General features: G+C 49.9%; 1 protein-coding gene across 1 annotated transcript; it reads right to left on the bottom strand.

Moving 5' to 3' along the window:
- Positions 1 to 39: 39 nt before the first annotated feature.
- Mmp2 (matrix metallopeptidase 2) lies at positions 40 to 26,106 on the bottom strand. Its single transcript, XM_050143458.1, has 13 exons — positions 25,629 to 26,106; positions 22,822 to 23,048; positions 21,746 to 21,894; positions 20,708 to 20,836; positions 20,345 to 20,518; positions 17,454 to 17,627; positions 16,334 to 16,507; positions 13,846 to 14,001; positions 12,994 to 13,135; positions 9,391 to 9,527; positions 7,053 to 7,212; positions 2,804 to 2,913; positions 40 to 910 (listed from the first exon to the last, which is right to left on the bottom strand). Exons 1-13 carry the CDS (start codon positions 25,779 to 25,781, stop codon positions 807 to 809), a joined length of 1,989 nt encoding a protein of 662 aa, XP_049999415.1. The 5' UTR covers positions 25,782 to 26,106; the 3' UTR covers positions 40 to 806.

The following is a 26,106-nucleotide window of genomic DNA, read 5'->3' as shown; positions in this document are numbered from 1 at the left end:
TCCTTCTGGCCATGAGCTGCTAAAAACAGAGGCAAACACTGTCACTCAACTGGTGTCTTTATTTATCTTTCTTGGCCGTTTCCCATGGGGAACTGTTAAAGGGAGAAGCAAGAAGGCTGAGCAGGAAGCGACTGGTTTGGTTTTCCTCCATCCAGTGGAGGAAGAGACTGAGGAGGCGCTAGAATGCACAAGGAAGCATGTGGGCTGAGAGGCACCGAGCAGTGATGTCAGACGACTGGAGTCCTTGCGTCAGGAAGTGCAGTATGGTGGGAAATGGAAAAGCTTGAGGGAAATGAAGGAAGCGCAGGCAGAGCAAACCGCTAATGTAGTGCAGACACGAGGACGGCCGGAAGTGAGAAACCAGGGGTCTCCGACTTCCACCTGGATGCGCCTGCATCCCGCTGCCCTGTGCCGGCTGTTGGGCCACCAGTGCCCTCCTAAGACAGTCTCTGTTGACTCTGACAGTGCTGTGAGCCACAGAAGATCAGAGATGAGAAGAACCTCAAGTGTGGAGCACCAGGGCAGCCCAAAAGAGGGCTGCATCGAGAACATCCAAGCATCCCCGAAGGGGCGGGGGAGGGGGTGGCGGAGAAGCACCTGGGAGGGGTACAATCAGCACCTTTCTCTGGGCACACACACACACAAAAAAAAAAGCCACGCTCTTAAATCTTCAGTCACCAGGTGAGGGGGAAGGCTGATTAACTACAGAGCTGAAGGCAGGGCAGCCAGGCCCCTCCACATCCTTCCCCAGTATTCTGGGCCTGGTGTGCGGTGTTGATTGCAGGGCCTGTGGGAACAGGGCCAGCTCAGCAGCCCAGCCAGTCTGATTTGATGCTTCCAAACTTCACACTCTTCAGACTTTGGTTCTCCAGCTTCAGGTAATATGCACCTTTGAAGAAGTAGCTGTGACCTGAGAGAGACAAGGAAGAGAGACTGGACCTATGCTGATGTGACATGGCACATGGAACGTCTCTGGGAATGGTCACCTCTACCTGGCATAGGGGAGATGCTTTTCAACCTGGGAAGACCTTCTGGGCTGGAGGAAGAGGAATGGCTGGGAAACTGGGTCTTGTAGTCATTGACTGCTCGCCTCTGAGCCAGGGATCAGGACCCAACCTCTTAGAGAAGTGGTTCTCAAGGGTCACAGCCCCTTTGGGTTCATATATAAGCTATCCTGCATGTCAGTTATTTATATTATGATTTATAACAGTAGTGAAACTATAATTATGAAGTCACAACAAAAATAATTTTATGGTTGGGGGTCAGCACAACATGAGGAACTGTGTTAAAGGGTGGCAGCGTGAGGAAGGTCGAGAACTGCTGTCTAAGGCTTGTTAGGAGAGTAAGTTAGTAATACTTGCTCCTGGCGACTTCCTGAGCACAAGCACCAAGCCAAGCACTCTCACACATCAGGGGATGGGAAGTAGGAGGCCCCCAGGCCTATCAGGTTTATTAGGTTCATACAAATGTTTGCTTCACTTTGTCTTTAATTCTGAATGACTTGCCAAGGTATAAACACATCTGGCAATGTCACATGCATGTGCAGATGTCTGGCCTCTCTCTAAGTCTCTAAAATGTCTAAAAACCACAAGGCTCTACTCTTGCATGTCTACAATCAGACTCTGAGAAGCAACCCTTCCCTGCCAACACACACACACTCCCACACTCCCACACTCAGGCCCCTACACCCACACACACAAACAAACAAGCATACTCACACATTCAGCCCCCCGCTCAAATCCACTTAGCCACCACAGATACACACACACAAATTCTCTCTCTCTCTCACACACACACATACACAGCCTCCCACATTCATACACACACACATTTAGACCCACACAAACACTTACACGTATGTGCATACTCACACATACACTCATGCACACTTACATGTGCACAAACACATTCTCATACACACACACACACTCACATATGCATAATTTATTTTCTACTGTTTACCCTCCTGGTCTCTAGAGGCTTTAGAACTTGTGAATTCCTTCAAACTCACATGATCCCGTTTACCCCATTTACAACCCTAGCTCACAGTATGGACCTGAGAGATATTTGGTTGACGGTAACCCTTAATGGAGCACCTGATTAGACACTGCTTTCCTTCTGCGCGTGAGACCTCAGCATGGGAGCTTACATGAACGTTGCAGATGGTAAAACCACACACATACACACACACACACACACACACACACACACCACATTAAAAAAAATTAAAACTTTTGTGAATCTGAAGTAACACCTCCTCTAAAAAGCCAAACTGACTTCATTTCCAGCACCCCAGGGAGTCACAGAAACCTCCCTGAGAATATGGTTTCAAATCCCAGATGCTATCCTGTGCTGACACGGCAAAGAAGCAAGCCGCTGAGTGGGAGATCACTGCCACGGGAGTGACAGAGCATGACAAAGTCTGCCTTGTCTCAAATAGAGCCATGCTTCTGACAGGAGATGGTCACAAGGCCTCCTGAGAAACCCAATACAGCCTGGCTCAACCCCCAGAATGAATCCAGGGCACCAGGCCATGTTCCTGGTCCCTGGAGGTCTCCCAGGCCTCCTCTGCTGTGGCTCCAGGCTCTGCAGCTGTGAGGGGCCTTTCTAGGTCTTACAGCCTGGAGTTTGGCTGGGGCGGCAAGGGTCAGGAGTCTGGCTGCCTTCCCAGCACTGAGCTAAAGGGACTGGTTTGTTTTCCAGGACTGCATGGCTGCCTTGAGGAGTGTGTACAAAGGAGGAGCTGCTTCCTGGCTGGGGGGCAGGCAATCCTAGAATGCCAACAGAGGCCTGGGTAGCTCACCACTGCCTTGCAGGTCCACGACCGCATCCAGGTTATCGGGGATGGCGTTCCAGGAATCTGCGATGAGCTTAGGGAAACCAGGATCCATTTTCTTCTTCACTTCATTGTATCTAGGGAAAGAGACAGGGAGAAGCAAATGGCCTCTCTGAAGGCCAGTCCCCACTGCCCACTCTCACCCCCTCAGTCCTGGGGAGAAGGATCCAAGGGATGGCACAGAGAGGGTCTGGGAAAAAAAGACTTGGCCTTTCAGAGAGGAAGCAGGCAGCAGTGTGGGGGGCCTAAACCTGACTCTGAATCCCACACTACTAGCTCCTGATTCTTGAGACGATACAGAAGAGCAAGTGTCATTGCCACCAAGAAACACATATTTGTGTCTCTCCCATGTCTGGTGTTCAGCAGGGATTTGGGAATTGAGTGTTCCCTTACCAACTTTTAAAAAAAAAAAGTTTCTTTTAAGATTGATTTATTTTTAATGTGTTTAGGTGTTTTGCTTGCACATATGTCTACGCACCATGTGTGTGAGTGCTCTCAAAAGCCAGAAGAGGGAGTCAGATCCCTGGAACTAGAGTTATAGATAAACGGTTATGAGCCGTGTGTGTGTGTGTGTGTGTGTGTGTGTACTGGGAATTGAACCCAGGGTTCTGGAAGAGTGCACAATGCTGCTGACTACTGAGCCATCTCCACAGCCCCTCCCTTACAACCTTTTGATTCCCGGCTACAGTCCAAGGACCAATGGAACAGACCCATAATTCTTTCACTGTGTGGTTTGAACAAATTGCTGCTTTTTCATCTGTCGAGCAGAGATGACCAGCCATGTCTGGGAGTGAACCAAGGCTCAGAGAGGGAGGTTACAATGCAATGTGGTGGGTGTGAGCTCAGGGCCATGAGTCATTCACTGGCAGACTGCATGCCACCCCAGTCCCTTCTGGGGCTTGTCTTTAATCCAGGTAAATACCTTGAGCATTATGAAGTCTTTCTCCTTGGCTGTTTGTTTTAAGTTTCTTGGAGAAACCTCTGAATGGCTGTCCTTTTTATTCCTTTGCTTTACGTCCCTCTGCCCCTCAACCTACTCATTTCATTATACAGATTCAACACTACGTAAGCTAATGTGCTCCGATTGTGTGCCTGTGGATATCTCAGTAACAAGATCAAGCCTCACCTTTGGGCTGAAAGTTTCTAAGCAGATCACTTTGGATCCCATCCTGGTGATGGACAAGCTTTCTTTGCTCTGCACAGCATTTTGGTTGGCTCTCCTTTTCCCCTGGTGGCAGCTGTACCACCCCCATCAGGGGTTCCAACCATAGACTACCCTAAGGCTATTTTTATAGGGGTTTCGCTTTCAACTCATCACCCAAGACCTGCCACTAACACCTTCAAAACCACAGCTTCATCTGAAGACAGTTTCTTAAGAAGGCTGTTTCTTCATGGCCCAGGTTACCAAAACTAAGTCCCCTAGCTTAAAATTCCCATGCCCCCATCTGACCACTACCAAGCTCACCGTAAATCCCTGGGATTAAAATGATACAGAATTTGTGTCCCAAGCCCCAAGGACTTTCCTTAGCACAAGCAGAGGGCAGGAATCAACCCCACTGTATACGTGAAGGCCAGAGAGACACCAAACAACTTGCTTCCTGAAAGTTCTTTTCATCCAAGAGAGGTGTCACCTCCTCCCTGTCCCTCTAGCCTCATGATCTGGGCAGCTGATCTACAGATGTAGAAGGTGCAATACCAAGTGTCAGAAGCGACATTTGAGTCCCAGGTTTTCCATATGTCCTTGACCTACTTCAACCTTGGTATCCTTGGTCCAGAAAGTGGAGCTGATAACAATGTGTGCATTAAATGAAAAATCCAGATGATATGCGTAGCCTCCACCCAGAGCAAGGCACAGGTCGGAAGGAGTCACCAATGTGAGATGCAAATGAATTTAAGTTGTGCACAGCACATAAAGAACACTGAACATGTATTTGTGGTCTTGGTGAAAACTTCGAAAGGCAGTGGCTGAGGGCTTCCTGGCATGCTGGGGACAGACAGTGGCTCACCCTGGTCACTCCAAACACTCTCTTTTTCCTGCAGTCATGGCCCAAGAAAGTGTCTCAAACTATTGTGCTGTTTTTTTTTTTTTCTGGGAAGGATCTGTCTCCCGTAAATGCACAGTCCAGAAGCTAGGACCAACTCTATCCACTCTAGCCTTTACCCAAGGTTCACAGAACTTCCTCAGCAGAGGACGGTATTTGTTCTGGCATCTAGAGCTGGAGGAAGGCCTTGTCAAGGAAGAGGATTAGAAGAAATCAGCAAGGCCTTTCAGGGCCTGTGAGTCTATGCATGCGTGCACACTCCTGCTCATATGGGACATGCCTGTTCTTGCATGTGTACACACAGAGGGTGTGTAGTAGAAAGACGGTGAGAATGCTCCCCGCGCACCACAGGGGAATCACCTGGGCTTTAGAAGTCTGAGATTCCTGAACCATGTGTCTGTGACTTCTCTAGCTCACCACAGGCAGAGTTTAAAGATTTAGAGTGCCCATGAATTCAAGAGCCTGAGATGCCATTCGCAGTACGTGGTTGTGCTGGGGAGTGTTCCGGAGCCCATGGGCTAAAAGGCCTGCTCAGTGGTTTCCTGACAGACTGTTTTTCTTCTCGAGGCTTGAGATACCAATCAGCTTAGGTTGTTAAGGATCTCAGCAGAGCCTTCAGAATTCCACCCTGCCACGGGCAGCCGGGGGACAGAAGCAGCTGCTGAATCAGGGCAGTTTCGGGTGAGGTGAGGGGCAGAGAAGGAGGAGGAGACTGAGGCCTCCGAGGGAAGCAGGAATGTTTGTTCAGGGACAGCAGACAAGGTCTGAGAGTTCCTTCAGTGGCTCCTGGGTATGGCCTGGCTGCCTTCACAGCCACAGAAGCTGGGAGGGGAAGGGGAAGGAGACACCCGCAAAGCTTTTGTTTGCCTACCCTTTTCCTCATTGATCAAATGACCCAGAGCACACAGTGAAGGGGGTACAGGGGAGAAAGAGGAGAAGCAGATTTAAATATAGCTCCAGGCCAGAGCTATGCTTACACGTAAGTGAGCTGACCAAGTCCTTTAGCTTCTTGAGGCCTAAACTTCCCAATGGGTAAATTGTGAAGGATGATAAACATAATCCTGTGTTTGGGCTATGTCCAGGGATGCTGTTTTCTGGCCCATCATTCAGACCTTTGCTTCTCAGTGCTAGAGCCTTCTCGCCAGAGGAGCTGAAGCAACTGCTTCTAAACTACTCCCCTGCCAGTTTTCACCACTGGCCAGGCCTGTAGGCATGAGGGAGGGTGCCTGCTTCAGACATGGGGAGGGTGCCTGCTGTAGACATGGGGAGGGTGCCTGCTGCAGACATGGGGGGGTGCCTGCTGCAGACATGGGGAGGGTGCCTGCTGCAGACATGGAGGAGGGTGCCTGATGCAGGCATGGGGGGGGTGCCTGCTATAGACATGGGGGGAAGCCTGCTGCTCACATGGGGAGGGTGCTTGCTGTAGACATGGGGGAGGGTGCCTGTGACACCCCAGGGCCTAGTTTGGATCTTGTCTTCCTCATTTCCCTCTGCTGCCTTGCCTATACCTTCCCTCCCTGGGTCTCCACTGTATCAGGAAGAGTACAGAGGTTAAGAGCACTGACTATTCTTCAGGTTGCTCCGAGTTCAATTCCCAGCAACCACATGATTGCTCATACCCATCTGAAATGAGATCTGGTGCCCTCTTCTGGCAGGCATGCAGAACACTGTATACATAATAAATTAAAAAAAAAAAAAAAAGAGTAGGACATTCTCCAGGGCCAAGAGGCTCAAAGCCTGGTTGTCACTCCATGGCCATGGAACCTGAAGTTAGTTATTTAACCTTTTGAAACCCTGTTTTCTTCATGTGAAAAGTGGGAAGAACAGTGATTCCTACTTCATTGGGCCTTTGCAATAGCAACTGGCTTACAATAGCAACAGTATCAGCTACTACCTGCATGTGTATCACCAACTCTACTGTGAGTTGCTGTAACATGAAGGTCTAGACAAGGTATTTACAGGCCCAATCAGAGGCAGCTGAGAAAGGAAATGGGGATTCTGGCCAGAACAGCCCTAACGGTGTCATAAGGAGGGTGCATTGTGTGGTGAGGGCCGGCTGCCAGGCAGGCTAAAGACCAGGGAGCGGGTGTCTACCCACACTGTGTCTATCAAGCCACAGAGAGTCTTGCCCCATGAAACTAGCCATGCCGCCATCCTACCTGGGGCCCCCTTACCTCCAGAACTTGTCTCCAGCGAAGATGTATGTCTTCTTGTTCTTACTCCAGTTAAAGGCAGCGTCTACTCGCTGGACATCAGGGGGCAGGCCCAGGCTGGTCAGTGGCTTGGGATACCCTCGCTCCAGAGTGCTGGCAGAATAGACCCAGTACTCATTCCCTGAGGGAAGGGACAGAAGGCGGGTCAGTGGCTGTGAAGAAATGCCTCAGGCCCATCTTGCCCTCCCTCCGCCATCATCTCTCTGGCAGAGGAGCCTACTGGGTCTTTCTCAACAGGGAATGGCCTCCTGCTCATGTCTTAGCTCTGTTTCTAGAAGCAGGCCTCACCACACAGTTACGTTTTGTTTCATTTCATTTTTGAGACAAGAGCTCATATAACCCAGGCTGGCTTTGAACTCCTGATCCTCCTGAGTACTGGGATTACACAAAGGCAGGCTGTCCCACATCTGATGGGAACAGTGCTGAGAACGGAACTTCCAGGCTAGATAAGCACTCTACCAACTGAACTACATCCCCAGCTCGTGCACACAGTTTAGGCTGGTTACAGCCGGTTACAAAAGGCGGCAGTGAAAGGAGGCTAGCAGCCCATGGAAGTGTCACGTCTGCCACACGAAGCCCCTCTATCTGGCATGTATAAAGTGCCCTGGGAGTCAAAGCTAGCTTGTCCAGGACCTGGGATCACCAAAGACGGAGGTGGAAGCTGTCCATATATGGGACAGCTGATGCCCAAATCTTAGCTGCACCATCAAAGTCAGCCTGGGCTACACAGCGAACGCAAAGGCCAGCCTCAGTTATGTCATAAGCCCTGTCTCTGAACAAAGACAAAGGTAACAAGCCTAGTAAAGAATGGTGCTGGTTTGGCATCTAAATACCATGTATAGAATAGTTTGTTTGCATCCTGTTTTCAGATGCCACCCTACTGGAACTACTATTCAAACCAATGCATGTTACAAAGCATTGTATGTTAAAAATGAGAGGCTGGGGCTGCAGGGATGGTCTGGTGGTTAGAGTGCTTCCCGTTCTTCCTGAAGACCAGAGTTAGATTCCCAGTAGCCAGGTTGGGCAGCTTACAACCTCTGCCTCCCGGTTCCTGCTCTGACTTCCCTGGATGATGGGAGGTAAGATGAAAGATGCCCTATAGAAATCCTAAGACACACCTGTACCTCCACCTCAGGGGGACCAATGCCTCTGACCTCTATGAACACCCTCACTCAAGTCCACCCCAGCCCCCCATACACAGACATGCACACACAATATACATAATGTTTTAAACAGTTTGGGGTTGGGCTGTGGCTTGGTTAGTAGAGAGCTATGCACAAGACTCTGAGTTCCATTCACGGCATCCAGTTGAAGCAGATGTGATAGCAAATGCTTAATCTTAACTCTTGAGAGGAGGCAGGAGGATTATAAGTTAAAGGCCAACATCGGCTATGCAGCAAGTTCAAAGCCAGCCTGTGTGTGTGTGTGCATGTCTTTGTCTGTCTGTCTGTCTCTCACTTTCTCTGTCTCTCTTTCTCTCTTATTTTCTCTCTCTGTCTCTCTCATTTTCTCTCTCTGTCTCTCTCTCATTTTCTCTCTGTCACACACACACACACACACACACACACACACACACACACACATACACACCACACTAAAGGTCTAACTAAAGCAGCTACCAGCCAAGACTCTAGCAAGGGAGTGATGTTAGGGAATCATCACTGAAAGAAGACTGTTTCCTTTAGGACAGGAACTAGGAGATTGACAAAGAACCCAGAGGGGAGGAAATGTCCCTGCTGCAGGCATGGCTAGTTGATGCTAAGTATCTAGACCAACCTCCCAGAAAAATCCCGGATGTGTTGGCTAGCTTCCCCCTTTTGTCAACAGGACACAGCTAGAGTTGTCTGAGAAGGGGAGCTCTCGGTAGAGAAAAGTGCCTCCATCTGCTGGCAAGCCCTTGACACATTTTTCTTAATTACTGATTGATGTAGGAGGTCCCAGCCCACTGTGGGTGGTGCCACTTCTGAGTGGGTGGTCCTGGAGTCTATAAGAAAGCTGGCACAGGCGGAGCAAACACCGTGGGGAGCAAGCCAGTGTTTGTCCATGGTTTCTGGTTCAGTTCCTGCCTCGAGTTCCCGCCCTGACTTGCCTTCACGCTACACTACATCTGTAAGCTGAAATAACCCTTTCCTACCCAAGTTACTTTTGAACATGGTGTTTTATCACAGCAATAGAAACCCATCTAAGACCCCGTGCTTTGGGAAATCACATTGAGACAGATCTTTAGAGAAGATGGGGTGCCTGGAGGAGTGGATCCAGTTAAACGGGATCTGAGGGCCAGCAAGACCCTCCCACACACCTGCGAAGAACACAGCTTTCTCTTCCTGCGGGGCCTCGTACACAGCATCGATCTTTTCTGGGAGCTCAGGCCAGAACGTGGCCACCAACAAGGGCCCTGAGGGCTTGTCACGTGGTGTCACGGTCCGCCAAATAAACCTGGGGATAGGAATGGGACATAAGAAGTCACACCTTCCCTCCCTCTAAAGCTCTAACCGCCAAGTCCAATCAGAAACATGGTAGGGCAGTGGAAGGTGGCAAGATCTAGAGAAGGTTAGAGGGGGACATTGGGGAATAGGAGGAGATTGCTCTGCAAGATGCCACCCTCCCTCTTGCCCCCACCACTCCAGGAAGCCTCCCCAGACTGTCTCGGCTTACTGTTTCCTTACTCAGGGTCTCTCCGAAACACCAGCGCTGAGTGGTTGGAGCAGGTACTGTTTATCTATCAGTCCTATTTGGTTAGAAGCCAACTGAGTGAGGCAGGGGCTGAAGGCACTTCAAAGCATTTTCTGAACTTCAATGGAATGAAGCTGGGTGTCTTGGCAAACTAAGAGCTGCGTTTACTAAGGGTATACAAAGAGCCAAGCACTTGTACGAATGAGCCTTGTAAAATGTAAGCCTCAGGACCGCCTAACATGTGCGTGCGCTTGATGAGCTATCTGCCCAGCATCCAGCATCTCTCTCACCATCCTTCCTCTCAGCTCCACACTTCTACCCATCCTTTAGTACCACGAGTCCCTGCCGCCCATGACCTCGTCCCCATCCTAGGGATGAGTCCCAGGTGTCTCCAACCTTTAGACACTGTAACATGACTTAGCACTGCATGACCAAAACAAGAGCTATCTTCAGCTGCAATGTGGCCCTAGTGGCAGGTTGGTCACGGGTGAGCCACTGGCCCTCAAATTGTGATCCTCAGGCCAGTGGGCCGAGCAGCACCTGGGCATGTGTCAGAAATGCAAATTTCTGGGCCTGACCTGAGATCTGTAGAGCAGACTTCTCTGGCTTATGATTGAGACTCTGTTTGAACAAGCCTTCCAGTTGACTGTGTTTGCCAAAGTTGATTAGCTTAACATTCCTTGCCATGCGTCTTATTAGCATGACAAGATTGAGCAGATAGACCAGTATCTCACCTCCAGACATCTCCCTCTCCCTCACACCTCACCCCACACTTTGGCTGGATGTGGGAAACCTGTGGTCCTAACTGCCCTGGCAGTCATCTTGGGACCCAGTCTTGGCATAGGGGCCATGTAAAAGTGCCAATGGACAAAGACAAGTCGCTGTCCCTCCTCTGCCCTTTAAAACAAACAGCCTTAGTCTGGACACTATACCATGAAAGTCCAATTTTTCTTCCACTTTTTAATTTGGGGCAGGAGAAGGTGGCATCTCTGTTACTTGAGGGAGCACAAACAAAGCAGGGTTATGGCCCTAATTTGCCAAACAGCACTCAGATTATGATTATGATATCATCCGGACTGAAGTGCATGTCCAACTCCAAAATCCGTATTCACAGACCCTGTAGTACTGTGCTGCCCTCCCAGAGCCTGGCACCGATATTTGTGTATGTTTACTGTTTACTTATTTACAGCAAATTAGCTCAGTGAAGCACTGAACATCCAGTTAGGTTCTTTGGTAGAGACTGTGATGCTGTGTCAGAATCTGCTCTGGCCTGGGCATGGGCTCAGAGCCGTGTCTGCGACTCTCGCTTCTGACAGCTCTACACTATACTTGGTCACAGTTTCTATAGTGGCAAGTGCTCCAAGCTGGGGACCTTGCCGGAGACTAGAGTCCCCACGCACCTCTTCCCCCTCCCTACAAGGTGCAGCAGCACACCAGGGGAATCTGCAATCACTAATACTGGCATGGGCACTAAGACCTAACTAGAATTGACTTACCGTGTTTTGATTCTCACTTCTCTCTCTACCTTCTTGTTATTGCCGACTGGCCAGTGGTATACGCAGTGAAGGGCAGAGCATGCGTGTCCCATACCTGCCCCCATGTCTGAAGAGAAGCCCTTTGTGGAACAGAAGACATTCCTGGAATATCATTTAGCCTCCCCAGGCTCTCTGTCCTACAGTGTTTAACTCAGGAAGTTTTATCTGGCTCTGCTTTATGGCTCCTAATCTGCCACTACTGTCACCACCCAACCAAATGCTGTTTCCCCTTAAAGGCCCTGTTGAGAGGACACCGCCACTATGAAGCCTTCCTTGCCTGGGACATCTAGACAGAAGCTCTTTATATTACTGTCAATTTGCTATGGCTTTCTTTCCCTAACCACACAGTGGCACACACCATCAAAGAGCGTCCGGATCACTGGGGAAATTTGGTAAAATGCAGATAAGTGTGCCCTGCCCAGAGAGTACAGTCAAAGGGCTCAGGAAGAGGGCAGAAATAATATCCCCATTCCAGGTGGTTCTAGCATAGGAGGCCTGTGCACTTCACTTCTCTTGAGAACAGTAATGTGACTTTAAACAGACCCCTACCCCCACCACACATCTTCCCTTCCTCAGCTGCCATTGAGGCAATTGGCACACAGGCTGCTAAACTATGATTTGTTGAGGTGACGGCTAATGGGACTAAACAAACACACTCTGTGCTGGCCTTATTCTAAGCACTAAACTCATCTGATCCTTATTTTTGCCCTATTTGATAGGGTAAAATGTTAGTCCCATCTTAGAGATGGGTAAACAGAGGTAGAAAGAAAACGATTAGCCTACTGGTAGCCATACAACTTGTAGTTAGCTAGTGTAGTATTCTACGTCAACAACCCAATTTTCTAACTATTTTACACTATGAATGGGTGAGTGGATAACTGGATCAATGTATGGAAGGATAATGGAGGTTAGATGGACAGAAAAAGATGCTTGGTAGATAGACAGACAGACAGATGAATAGATGAATGTAGCGATGGATGGACAGATAGATGAAGGACAGATAGATGAATAAACAGACTCTTTGATGAGGTCCTAGACAGTTCCTGCTATTACCCAGAGATCTAGGGCACTAGGGTGACTCTCAGCTGTTTGTCATGACCATTGCCTTGAAGAATGAAGGAAATAATTTCTCTCCACCTATGGTCACTTGCTTTCTATACAGACAGCAATTTGGCCACTTGAGATCAATAACACTCAGGGAGAAAGCTAATGGAAGACTGGCTAATCCCCCTACATTCTTCGTTCTAACCTACTTTAGAATCATGCCTGGATGTGCTTTAATACATAACAACACAACTCCATCTTTTATGGCTGGGCTAGGGTGAACTGGGATGCCCAGTTTAGCCATGTTCTTAGATTTCATTGGTAAGAGATTCTCAGATGTGATGTGTATCAAATCTTTATATATCCGCGAATGGTTTGATTTGGCCTCTTAACACCCTGTCATCTGCCACAAGTATCTGCTAACTGTAGGAGAATGAGTGTCTTGTGGAATGTACCTGACCTCCTACTGCTACAAAAGCCTAGACGCCTGGTAGACCCAGAATTCGAGAGAGCCACCTATGTGTAAGCCACCAAGATCTGCAGGTAGTGAGGCACACAGCAGAAACCGCTTACTGCAGGTCATTTTGTGAGGTCCTGGGGTCCTCAGCAAACAGCGAGAACACAAGAAACATAAAAGCAGCCTGACTTACCGGTCCTTGAAGAAGAAGATCTCACCACGGATTTGGGCAATGCCATCAAAGACAATGTCCTGTTTGCAGATCTCGGGAGTGACAGGTCCCAGCGTAGGGGTGGGGCCAGTACCAGTGTCAGTATCGGCATCAGGGGAGGGCCCTGGGGGGATGGGGTGACAACTGAACTTAGATTCTCCCCAGCAGCAAGACTTCTCAGCACCAGGTTAGACCCCAATACTGCTCACTTAACCCATAAAGGCTAGAAGGAAGAGACATCTGCCTCAGGGGCACCTGCATGTAGATGGGGGAGCTAAAAGAAGCCTGACTCCTGTGTGGTCTCTTACTGTAAGAACAGGAAAGTCTGGGTCCTCTCGGGGCTGTGGCACTTTCTTAAGGACTCACTTGCTTATCCCTCCTGATGAGCAGCCACATCTGAGGGAAGTCAGTCTAGAGAGGACCGCAATGCCACCCCTTACCGTCTGGATCTCCAGTTCTTTCCCAAGTTCAGTGTCTCTAGGCTTTCCCACTCAGGTTCTACCTTCACTATTTTGCCTGATCCAGGATCTTCTAGATCCTGAACCCTACCTGGTCACTGAAACCTAGTCTTGCCTTGGGTTGCACACCTAACTAATGGAGAGCCCTGGAAATGGTGAGCCAATAGGGTCACGAAAGACTCATTTAAAAAGGACAGGGCTGTGTGAGTGGCCCTTTGAAGCATTACTCCGAAGCCCAAGGACCAGGCACCATTCATGCCCCCTGACCATTCTGGCTAGATGAGATCTGGAATTTTCCACTTCTGTGGCCTCCCACCCAGGCTGTGGGATGACTGTAAACACCTCCACCTGCAGAGGCCCTCAAGCCGAGGCTTACCATAGAGCTCCTGGATCCCCTTAATGTCGTCCTGGGATAAGCGGAAGTTCTTGGTGTAGGTATAGATAGGCGCCATCAGAGCTCCGGGGTCCTGTGAGTGCTCCAGCCCCATTGCATGGCCGAACTCATGGGCTGCCACGAGGAACAGGCTATATCCTGATGCCAGGGCAGGGACAAGGGATAGAATTTGAGACAGAGCGACGAGACTGGCATCAAGACTTGCCTCATATGAAGAAAATTTTGGGGGGACATCGCCGGGGTGGGCCTAAAGTTCTGCAAGTGGTGTATTGATTTCTTCCTTGTCCTGAGAGCTCTGTTGCTTTTGAGTGGGTCAGCCAACATCCGCTTGCTCTTTCCCGGTGATGACTGCTTGTGGTATGAGGGAGAGAGAGAGGAGCATCTGCTTCGAGGCTCATCTGTTAAAAATCATACTTCCTGGCTCTTTGTGAGAGTGGAGGTCAAAGCTGCTGCTTGGGATCTCAAAGAAAGAGAGCCAACAGGACAGTCTGGCCTGAGGGCTTCACCACTTCTGCCCAGGGAAGGGAGTGCAAACCACTCCCCTGAGAGTGTGACTTGATGATATTGCAGTATCTCCAGTCCTATAGGGAAACTGAAAACATATCCGTGCCTGTATGTGTTGCTCAGGCTTGGCCATGGAGAGCAGACAAATGATGTACCACACCCTGTTATCCCACGGGCCCCACTACCACACACAAATACACACAAATTCTGTTCCTGGTTATCTAGGACATGTGATCTTATTTACAGATGTCATGAAACTGGAAGGCAGGGCCAAGAGTGGTGTTATAGGTCTATAATCCCAGTACTTGATATGCTAACGTAGGAGGAGTGTGAACTTGAGATCAACGTGGACCACGTAGTGAAACCCTGCCTCAAATAACGGATAAGTTAAAGCACTACCACATTGCAATGGAGAGACTCTTAACCCAGTGTGGCTCATGACCTCCTAAGAAGAGAGACGAAGAGACAGACGCAAAGACGGACATGTAATGACAGAAGCGGACGATAAAGTTATACAGGCTCGGAGGGAACACTTTGGTTTTAAATGTCCAGCCCAGCAAAGAGTAGGTTGATGCTGTTTTAAGGCACCAATACGTTATGCTTTGTACATGACAGCCCGAAGGGCCACAGGCTCTCCACAGGGATGGAGATCCCACCTTCGGCAGAAGTTGCACAGAGCGGAGATGTCAGCATCTCTCCTAGCATAGGATTTGGGGCAAGAAAAACTCCTAAGGAAAGCTGATTTGTCCAGTTGCGCCATTCACTAAGGACAATAGTAATAGGACTATACTGGTTAACATTAACCATCCACGAGACACAGCCAAGAATCATAGTTCAAGACTCTCAGTTGAGTAGTTGCCTTTATCAGGTTGTTCTCCGGGCATGTCTGTGAGGAACTGTATTACGGTTAGTTGATGAAAGCGAACGCAGCCTCTATGGGCAGCTTCAGTCCCTGGGCAGGTGACCTGGTCTATAAAAAGTTGGCTAAGCATGAGCCTGTGAGCCAGATGATGAAACGGGCAAGGGGTGTTCTTCATGGTTCCTGCCTTCGGGTTCTTTCCTTAAGTTCTTGACTGCCCTGGATAGATTGCAACCTGGGAGTGTAAGCCTGCCTGTGACCATTTCCTTCCGAAGTGTTTATTCACAACAACAAAAATCAAACGAGGACAGAGGCTCGCTTAATTCTGGCAGGTCCTAGATTTGCCCGAACGTTTTGGGCTACCTGAAAACTGAAACCCTGGGCCTTTTGGGCCCTGAAAGCTAGGCCCAAAGCACCCTGCTTATAGTCCTGATGACAGTAAGGCCATTGACTGTCTCCTACTAGTGACAGTCCTGCAGGGAAGGGTGGCTGGAGCGGAAGACAAGAATGGAAATAACAGGGCTGAGACCCACCCAGGACCAATGCCTAGTAAAGGGGTCTCATTTTGGAAGCTGTGGGAGTGTCTGACTGAATTGGCTGGACCTTAGCAAGGAACCTGTCTTCACTAGGGCTCAGCGGAGTCTCTACTCAGGTGGGGAGGTCTGAAGGCCCAATGGGGGTCTCTTGTGGTAGTCTGAATGAAAATGGCCCTTGAATGGCGTGGCTCTAGGAGGAGGGAGCAGCCTTGTTGCAGGAGGTATGACACTGTGACAGTGGGCTTTGAGGTCTCTTTTGCTCAGGCTTCCCTCAGTGTGACAGTCAGTGGACTTCCTGTTGCATGAAAAATGCGGCACTCCCAGCATCAGCACCATGTTTGCCTGCGCGCAGCCATGCTCCCTTTCATGATGATAACGGACTGAACCTCTGACTGTAAGCGAGACACCCAAATTAAATGTTTTCTTTATAAGCGTTGCCGTGGGCATGGTGTCTCTTCACAGCAATAGAAACCCTAACTGAGGTTCTTGTCAAGAGACGACATCTGTGCTGAAAGTCGCCTAATCCTGGGAATGTTCTAGCCCAGGTGTGGAAGAGTGCAGGGACTCATACCTTGGTCGGGACAGAAGCCCCACTTGCGGTCATCATCATAGGTAGCCGTGGTGGCACACCATACCTTCCCATCATTGCGACCGGCGCTGGTGCAGCTCTCGTATTTGTTGCCCAGGAAGGTGAAGGGGAAGACGCATGGGGCACCTTCCGAATTCCCACCCACGGTAGACATAGCTGTGGGATAAGGGACACAGGTCAAGGGGCAGCAGAGGATGTGAGGTCACTGCTAGGCAACAATGACAAGATGCTGACATTAGCATCCACTCCCTGGGTACCGATCCATCCTGTTCACCCCGCCAACAACCCTGGCATGGTAGGCACCCCGTAGTAACATCTCCATATCATAGATGGGAAAAACCGAGATTTGAAGAACTTAAGAAACTTGCTGAGCAGGTAATGCTAGAAATTAAGTATCAGAAGCCGGCGGTGGTGGCGCACGCCTTTAATCCCAGCACTTGGGAGGCAGAGGCAAGTGGATCTCTGTGAGTTCGAGACCAGCCTGGTCTACAAGAGCTAGTTCCAGGACGGGCTCCAAAGCTACAGAGAAACCCTGTCTTGGAAAAAAGAAAGGAAGAAAGGAAGGAAGGAAGGAAGGAAGGAAGGAAGGAAGGAAGGAAGGAAGGATCAGAGTCAAGGTTTAAACACAGGCAGCCATGGTTCAGAGTCCAGAGCTGGACCCCAGTAGGAGCAGAGAGCCCAAACATCCAAAGGACTGAGCAAGCTGATGGTCTCAACACTCTAGAAGGTCTCAATGATCGTAGATGAGTCTTTAGGCTCAGTCTTAGAGACCAATCGCTGAGTTAGCTTCAAGAAGCAGGCTCAGTAAACATAGGTTGCAGAAAGAGAAAAGTGAGAAAGGATGAATAACAGACAGAGAGGAGATCTAGCCAAGAGAAGGTGAGAGGCGAAATTCAAGGGCAGAGGATGGGAGAGGAATACAGTGTCAGAGCTGGAAAACAAGGGGTGCAGGCCAGCGAGCAGGGTGCAAGGTGGCTGGCCAGAAGTCAAAGCACAACCGTGCCAGCTGACTTCCATACTCGTGGTACCGGCAGCTCGTCTCGGGAAAGGATGCTGTGGGTGGACAAACGGGTATTCAATGGCAAAATGCAGTGATACCCACCGGTCTCTGGACAGAATCCATACTTCTTATCTCGGTCATAGTCCTCAGTGGTGCCGCACCAACGGTAGCCGTCTGTGCGGCCCTCGGTGGTACAGCTGTTGTAAGAAGTGCCCTGGAAGCGGAATGGGAACTTGCAGGGCTGACCATCTCCATTGCCACCCATGGTAAACAAGGCTGGGGAGCAGAAGAGAGGGAGAAGATGCCAATGAGAGAGAGATCGGCCTGGGCAGAGCTGGCTAGTCACCCACTTGCCGGCTCATACAAGTCAAATTGTTGCTGTGTTAAAATATCAACTGCGAACAATCTCTAGGCACTGGAGAGATGGCTCTGAGGTTAAGAGCAATGGCTGCTCTTCCAGAGGACCCAAGTTTTGTTCCCAGTACCCAGTTCAGGCAGTTCACAACCATCTGTGACTCCAACTCCAGGGAATTTGATGCCTCTAAGCTCGGAGGGCACCTATACTCTTGTGTACACACACACACACACACACACACACACACCAACACGTAATTTAAAATGATAAAAAAAATAAATCTAAAAAGCCAGTTTCTACTCATTAGTGATGATCTGCTCAGCTGAGAAAGCTCCCGTCCCTTCTGGACAGCTCTTCTGCCGCTGTGGTCCCTGCAGGAGTGCAAGGAGAAGGAGGCAGGGGCAGCTGGGGTCCAAGCCTCCCACGCCGATGACCCCAGGTAGGGCTAGGACTGGAGAACAGGGAGAGACAGGATCAAGGTCAGCCTGTCTTGGGCCCTCCCTCCCTCCACTCGAGTTACAAAATGGTGTCTCTGGAATTGCCAACAAGCAAAACCACAAGTGCATAACAAGGACCATCTGTGCGCAGCCGTGCCAGAGGTGACCTCACCAGGCCTGTTAACTCTACCACAGGTTGAATGGAGTCCAACCCCTGGCCTCCCAAATTCAGAACTCTCTATCTGTGTCGTTCTGCTCATCCCTAACCAAAGACACCATTCCCTGATGAAGCAGCAAGTGTGGGACCTAGGGAAGAAGCAAAGTGAATCCCAGAGACCCTGGTGATTCCGAGTGGGGAAGGGCTACGTGATAGCTCGGATCCCACCAGTTCTGCTCCTGCCACACAGAAGCCCATCTCCTCTGGGATCAACCCTCCTCCCGAAGAGAAGGTCAAGGAGCAGACACTGAGTCAGCCATCAGGAGGGGCTGAGTAATCAGAATTGTTGCCCCAGACCCGAGCACGTGTGCACTATGCGTACTTGCACCTGGCTATGGACCAAAGGAGTGGCTGGTGTCCGACACAGAGGAAGCCTCTCCAAGCTCATGAAATGGGAGGCTGTTTCCCTATCTATCCACAAAGACTGTTCTAACAGAATGGCTGACTCAAAAGTTTCTGTCTTTCCTCATGTCCTACTGGGAAATGCAAGGCACAGACTTTCAAAATCTCTGATTTACTAACAGTCAAAATAGCTTGAGTCTTAGTACAAAGTTTAGCTTCCGTGACAAAAGCGTAAACAGGCTGTGGGTAGAGGCCAGTGTTGGAGGGAGCATGCCGAGCATGTGTGAGGCCATGGGTTTGGATCTTCCAGACAAAGAAAGAAGGAAGAGAAAGATGTCAACAGGAAGACAACCAGAAACTCTTTGTTTCTTTCCTTCTGTCTGGATGGTTGGTAATAGTGTCGTGTTGTGAGAGGGACAGGGAGAGCCACAAGCATATACAATTATATACAATTATAGTCGTTCTTCACCCCAAACAGACTGTCCTCAATCTCTCATCCAGGAAAGTCTTTATGGGCCGGGAAATAAGCTGCTACTTAGAAGTATGTTTGTATTTTCTCCCGCTCCTCCAACATTTTCTGGACTTCTGATCTTTATAGCCATCAAGTGAGATGGCCTGGCCAAGTAAGAAGTCAGGCATATTCTTAAAAAGAGTTATGATTAGACAGTGTGTCCAGGATGTTTTCAAAGTTGACTGAGTGTGCGTATCAACACCCTTCCCTTTCCACACTTTTACCCCAAGCGATGGTAGATGGGGAAAAGAATATTTTGAGCTTGAATGAGCACTTGAGCATGTACACACACACACACACACACACACACACACATGCACGCACACATGCACGAGTGCACACACAAATACGGAGTGGAGCTGGAGGCCTTTGTCATGACACAGGGATAGAAGGCAGAGTCCGATGTCGTAGCTGTGACCACTTACACTGACTCTCGTTGGTACCGTGGGACCAGTGTGGGAAGGGGGGGCTAATATTCTCAGACTGGAGCCCCTACTTCAACCAAGTACCAGCTTGGACTGAGCCCTGTTCTCGTCAATCCATCTCTGTGCCTCAAGTTTATTCTCCCGACCTCCTGCCATCCTGTCCTACTGTCCTTGAGCCCTGGGTCTTGTTTGGAGTGTAAAGTGGCCCCAGAAACAACCATAGGGTCTGTGAACACATCTAAGGTCATTCTCGTGTATATTAGAAAAAATAATATGCCCAAATTCATGATTTCACAAATAATACTGAGAAACTTAAAAACCTGAGGTGACTTAAGTAAATATGAAGTAAGTACATATGGTCTTACACCACAAAAGTAACATTTAAGTCACAACAGACCACACGTATAGTGGCGATCCCATGTGACAGTGGTCCCATAAGGTCAGACTGGCTGGTAACTCTGTACCCATCCCAGCTTGTTTAAGGATGCTCTGTTCCCATGGTGATGATGAACCTGGACAGCTGTGCATTTTCTAGAACTTGTGCCTGACATTAAGCAATATATGTTATAACTGTAGAGGAGGCTGACCTCAGGATACGGGATGAGGGTTAACCAGTTGTGGAATGTGGAAGGGGAAGGCATGGCAGAAACACATGTAGGCTGGGGGCCAGGGTAGGATGAGGGTTGAGGCCAGGGCAGACGCTCACCTTCATGGGGGCAGAAACCGTACTTGCCATCCTTCTCAAAGTTGTAGGTGGTGGAGCACCAGAGGAAGCCATCGCTGCGGCCAGTGTCGGTGCAGCTGTTGTATTCCCGGCCATTAAACAAGAAGGGGAACTTGCAGTACTCGCCGTCAGCGTTCCCATACTTGACCCGGACCACTGTCGGGGACACAGAGCCGGACACCTACCTCTCCAGGGCCTCCATCAGACACCAGGCTGTGGGCTCACCCTGGAGGCTGATTTCCCTCCCCCATCTCATCGTCCTCACCCCATCACAGCAGATGAAGGGCTTAAGGTTGGCTTTGCTTGCTAGGGGACCGGGAAGCGTACCGGTGGAGGTCATCTTACCTTGCCCTTCCCCCAGAGTCCACAGTTCATCATCATCAAAGTGAGAGTCTCCCCCAACACCAGTGCCGGGGGCGAAGGCATGCGCCAGAAGTCCATCTTTGCCATCAAACGGGTATCCATCTCCATGCTCTGAAACCCGCGCTGGCAGTTAGCTTTTTAGCGTTCCCCAACCCCAACGACTTGGTTCTTAAGACCAGCTACACCCTCATCTGTGTCTGGAATGCCTCGCTCTGCTGAGCACCTGTCCCCGACCCTTTTCCCACTGGGGTTCTCGAGGATAGGTATTGCAGGGAGTTGCCGGGAAGGCTCTAGCTTGGTTGCTACCATGCGGTGGCCCCACCACTCTCAAGTCCACAGGGTGCCCTCACCTGCACCACTGACCTCTGCTTCCATCGCCAGCAACAGCACTGGGTTCACCCATGCGTCTCCAGTGCCACGAGGTCATGCTAACCACATATCCTCCTGACACCCGTGCCTCCCATCAGCACCATCTTCCTTGCCCTACTCTCACGGCAGACTGTCATCACTCCCCAGGGAGCTAGCCCTCGGGCCCACGGTGACAGCATGCTCACCTTACTCCCAAGTCTATGCTCTTCCTCCCCCGCCCTCCGCCTTCGTTGCTTTACTACCTTGTACCTACATCAGCAGCCTTCATATTTACGCTGCAGCCGGTTCAGACCAACAGCTTAGATGATGGTTTGACCCAAGATTCTATCCCACCTTCTCCCATATTGCTTTTGTGAGAACTGAATTTTAATTAAAAAGCCTTTTGTATTACTTTAAATCCAAGTCGCCATTTAGGGGCTGTCATTTAGAGGGTGCGGTAGGTTTTCACTGCATGAAGGGTCGGTTCACTGCGGGGGCAGCCTCTGCTCTCATAGTCATGGCTCTCCAGTGTCGGGCCGTGTTCTGCCACTTCCAACTAACTCACGTCCAGTGTCTGCACCTTCTTGGTAAGCTTCCTGCCCTTAGGATCCCCGCATGTCTCAGATGTCTACATGGCCCTGCTGCAACACCCTCCAGTCCCTCTCTGCCTACCCCAGCGGCCAAAGTTGATCATGATGTCAGCTTCCCCATCGTGGATGCGAGTGAAGCGCAGAGGAGTCACGTCACTCCATACTTGTAAGGCCCGAGCAAAGGCATCATCCACCGTCTCGGGATCCAGGTCGGGTGTGTAACCAATGATCCTAGAAAGGGTAGAAATGCATACGAGTGTGCATATGTCCATTTGTACAGCTGTCTATGTGCACAGTGCGTGTATGTGCAATGTCCTTGCACATATGTGTTGAGCCAAGCTAAGTACATCCTCCTATAGTTATTGATCTTTCCAGAATCCCAGACCTCCTCAGCTCTCACTCCTGTCTGGGACAAGGACACCAGGAACACAAACAGTGCAATATTGGACAAAAGGCAGAGCTCTCCCCATAGATAAATGCCAGCCACACAGAGTGGAGCTCTTAGCTCTATTAGCAACAAATCATAACGAAACTATAATATTAAGGGCTTGAGAGATGCCTCAGAGGTTAAGAGCACTGGCTGTTCGTCTGGAGGTCCTGAGTTCAATTCCCAGCAACCTACATGGTGTCTCACAACCATCTATAATGAGATCTGGTGCCCTCTTCTGATATGTAGGTATACATGCAGGCAGAACACGATACACATAATAAATCTTTTTTTTTTAATTATAATATTAAAACCACAATTATCAGCTGCTTATCAAGCTTCCTCTACTCCAATAATCCAAATGATAATAACAATCACCAACACTTATTAGACACTTTTTCTGTAACAAACTTTGTGGAAGCCCTTGATTTATATGTAATCTAATTTAGGTTCTCAATCACCCCTTTAGGAAAGGGATTTTTTACTCTTGTTTCATAGCCAAGGATACCAACTCAAAGTGTGGGAGAACAAGACCAGTGCCCTGTGGTTAGTGAGTATGAGACTCAAGTCTAGTTCTCCCTGGCTCCCACTCACCAAGAACTCTGTATGTCCCTGAATGCCCAGATCTCAGTAATGACACTTTGTGGGATCCCTGAATTAGAAAGACAAGTCCCAAGGAGACTCACATCCCTCAGGCTGCTGGCCCAGCATCCCCAGCCCCTCCTTGGCACCTGTATGTGATCTGGTTCTTGTCCCACTTGGGCTTTCGGGGAAAGAAGTTGTAGTTGGCCACATCTGGGTTGCCGCAGCGTGGCTTCCGCATGGTCTCGATGGTGTTCTGGTCCAGGTCACCTGTCTCGGGCAGCCCAAAGAACTTCTGCATCTTCTTGAGGGTGTCCTTCAGCACGAAGAGGTTGCAACTCTCCTTGGGGCAGCCATAGAAAGTATTCAAGTATTGCTGAAAGAGACAGGTGGTCTCAAAGTCAGGAACCACAATGAGATGGCAAAGCACACAGTCCCAACAGCTCCCCAAATACCCCCTACTTGGGACAGGATGGAATTAAGGAGTTCAAGGACGCTGAGTGAAGTCTTAGGCCCTCAAATAAGTTCTGTCACCCACCAACTGGGTGGTGCGTCTATAAATGGAATAGCTGCCACCTTTTATTTCCCTTAATTTCTTAGATGTTATTCTATGTACTGCTCAGTATACATAAGACAGCTTAAGGGACGTGCTGAAGCTGAAACCACACACAGATGGCAGATCTGGATTTGATTCCAAGCAGTCATGCTCCAGAGCCCATCATGCTTGAACCCTAATACTCCAGCCTCTATCTTACTGAACCTCCCGACAGATCTGGGCATACGTCGTCTTCCTTCTTTTTTCATTCTCTCTCTCTCTCTCTCTCTCTCCCCCTCCCTCCCTCCCTCCCCCTTCCTTCCTTCCTTCCTCCCTCCCTTCTTCCCTCCCTTCCTTCCTTCTTTTCTTCCTTATAAAGAAATTCAGGAATTGTGTGCATGGGATCTGGTAGCAGACCTGAGTTTCAAACCTTCCATCTGTAATCTCTAAACAGAGAATGGTCTTCTTCAGAGGGTCTGCCTCAGACTACCAGCCAGCAATGATAAATGCCTACCTACCACATGCCACTCCTTGGGCTACTGCTGGGGACCTGCACTTCAAACCCAGTGCAAGAATGTGGTTGGATCACCAAGAAATGCGGAGATTAAATATGTGGGAAGGACTGGTTGGAACAGTGAAAAGAACCAGAAGTGATCCGGGCTGGGTCTCACCTCCTCGGCGACAGTACCAAAGAGGGAAAGGAGGGCATGGCAGACAGCAGAGGTGAGAATGGTGGTGTAACAGCAATAAGGCCTGGTGTTGACTAGTGCTTCCCAGGTGCCAAACACTCTTCTAAGAACCTAAGAGCACCTCCCCATTCATCACAAAGATGGGTGCCTTTCTAACCCTCTGACTCCACAGAAATGGCCACTGTAGAAGTTCCAATCAATCTTCAGAGCTCAGTGCACTCCCTGAGAGGAAGCAAGGAGCAGTAGAAGCTCAAAATCCCCTCTGTTCTTTTTCTTTTTTGTCTAGGATCTTTTCACTGTAAAGCCCAAGCTAAAGTTGAACCCAGGACCCTCCAGTCCCAGTTTCCCCAGGCTGGCTTCACGGGTGTGCACCACAGGGCTTACCCCCCCCCCCCACACCCTTATTAAGCTCTCTTCATTAGCATGTGCCTCTAGGTCACAAGGGCTTCTTTAGGCTACAGAAGGCATGGAGACCCAGGTAACTGCTCCTAAGTTGCACTCTTAGTCAACAAATAAATCACTTTAGAACCTTGGGGGGGGGGGGAGGTAGCCCTCTAAATATTTTAAGATCTCCCAACCCATCTATCCAAACAGGAGGACTGTGGAAAGAGAGTTGGTGTCTCATACAGCAGGGACATCCAAAAGCTATCCAAGAGCATGTGATTCCTACTTCTGGGTAGACTGGGGAGGAGGCTGGCTGGAAGATTCATTCCTACAATGGTTGAATAACGGCAACAAAGGTACAGATGTCTTGAGACCTGCCATCTAAGCCAATTCAAGGCCCATGGATGGCGAGAGGTGCCTACTCCTGGCTGGGTCTTGCCTGGCAGCTGTCTTCCAGTCTGGTTTATGCAAAGCTGCTACCCGGGAGCCCCAGAACCAGGCGCACGCTCACACAACAACATCTGAGCCGCAGCTCGGATCCTGGCCAAGAAGGAGGTCATGCTGGCCGCTGGCCGACCCTAGCCCAGCTCAGTCCGCCCCCGCCCCACGCGCCCTGGCCCTCTGCGCTTGCTCCTCACGCCCGCCCACCAGCCTTGTATCCTCTGACCTCAGAGAAAAGTTCAAAGAAACTCAGCTCAGACCCTCCTGGTCAACTTCTGCCTTAAACCAAGGCATCAAAATGCACCTTCGGCTTCCCTCCAGTCTCTTTGATTTGCCAAATGGGCCCCTCCAGAGTCTCACCAAAGGCCTGTCTCCAGATGTGTGCCAAAGTTTCCCAGAAATTAGCCAAGCCTTACTTTGGCTATCTTTCTATGCGCAAATGCTTATACAAATTAAATATGCCAAAGCACACTCCTGATTTTCAATAGATTCCCCTTAAACTGGGTGTACTAAAGGCCTGCCAAGATACTTGCCAAGGGCTCTCTTGCCAGTTCTCCTGATGCATCCAAAAAACATTTATAAAGCCCACCTCGGACCAAATCCCCTAGGTACGCAGACAAAGTCTCTGTTATTCACAAAAACAATCCTTTCCAGATGTTTCCCAAGGCAATCATCCCCCTCCTTTGCTCCTTCCTGATCCCTGCGATGTACCTTGAACTTCCCCAAGTTACTTTATCAGCAGCCTCCTCTTACCCAAACCCTCTCCCCATCGTTTACAAAGACCCTAGCAGATGTTTTACCAAAGCCCCTCGCGACTCGGTAGGCCAGTAGGAAGTCAGAGGAAAGTTGGCCTCCGGTTCCAAAGTTTGTCTAAACTTTGCTGGATGAAGCCAGCGTAGCAACTTACCACTGCCAACTCTTTGTCTGTTTTGGGGGCGACATCGCCAGGGAACTTGATGATGGGCGATGGCGCAGCGATGGCTCGGCCCAGCAGGCAGCCCAGGACGCAGAGAACCCGCAGAGGGCCGGTGAGCGCTCCCCACGCCATTCCTGCCTCCATCGTTGCGCTCCCGGGCTCTGCGTGTCACCCTGAGGTTGCTGGCTGTGTACTGGGGTCCGCCCGGCTGGAGCCTGCTCCACACGGCGCCGTTCCGAGATCCCCTTGCTAAATTGGCTTGACTTTGCACGGCTCAGGGGTTCATAACGGGGTTCCGCGTCCTAACTAGCCCGGTTACCTCGGGTGCCTGGTGGTGGTCGTGGCAATCCCTTTGTGTATTTAAAGCCCTGGATGAACACACAGCAGCCTCCAGCCACGCTGGGGGGAAGTCTGGATGCAGCGGAAACAAGGGGCGGGCAGACGCCAGATGTGGCCGGCTGGGCTGAAC

This window comes from Alexandromys fortis, unplaced genomic scaffold (assembly GCF_014885135.2).
Source record: "Alexandromys fortis isolate MF-2015 unplaced genomic scaffold, M_Fortis_MF-2015_v1.1 scaffold_1, whole genome shotgun sequence".
In the NCBI taxonomy this organism is placed as follows: domain Eukaryota; kingdom Metazoa; phylum Chordata; class Mammalia; order Rodentia; family Cricetidae; genus Alexandromys; species Alexandromys fortis.
Note: the sequence above shows the minus strand (reverse complement) of the source record. Positions and strands in the feature narration are given on the sequence as shown.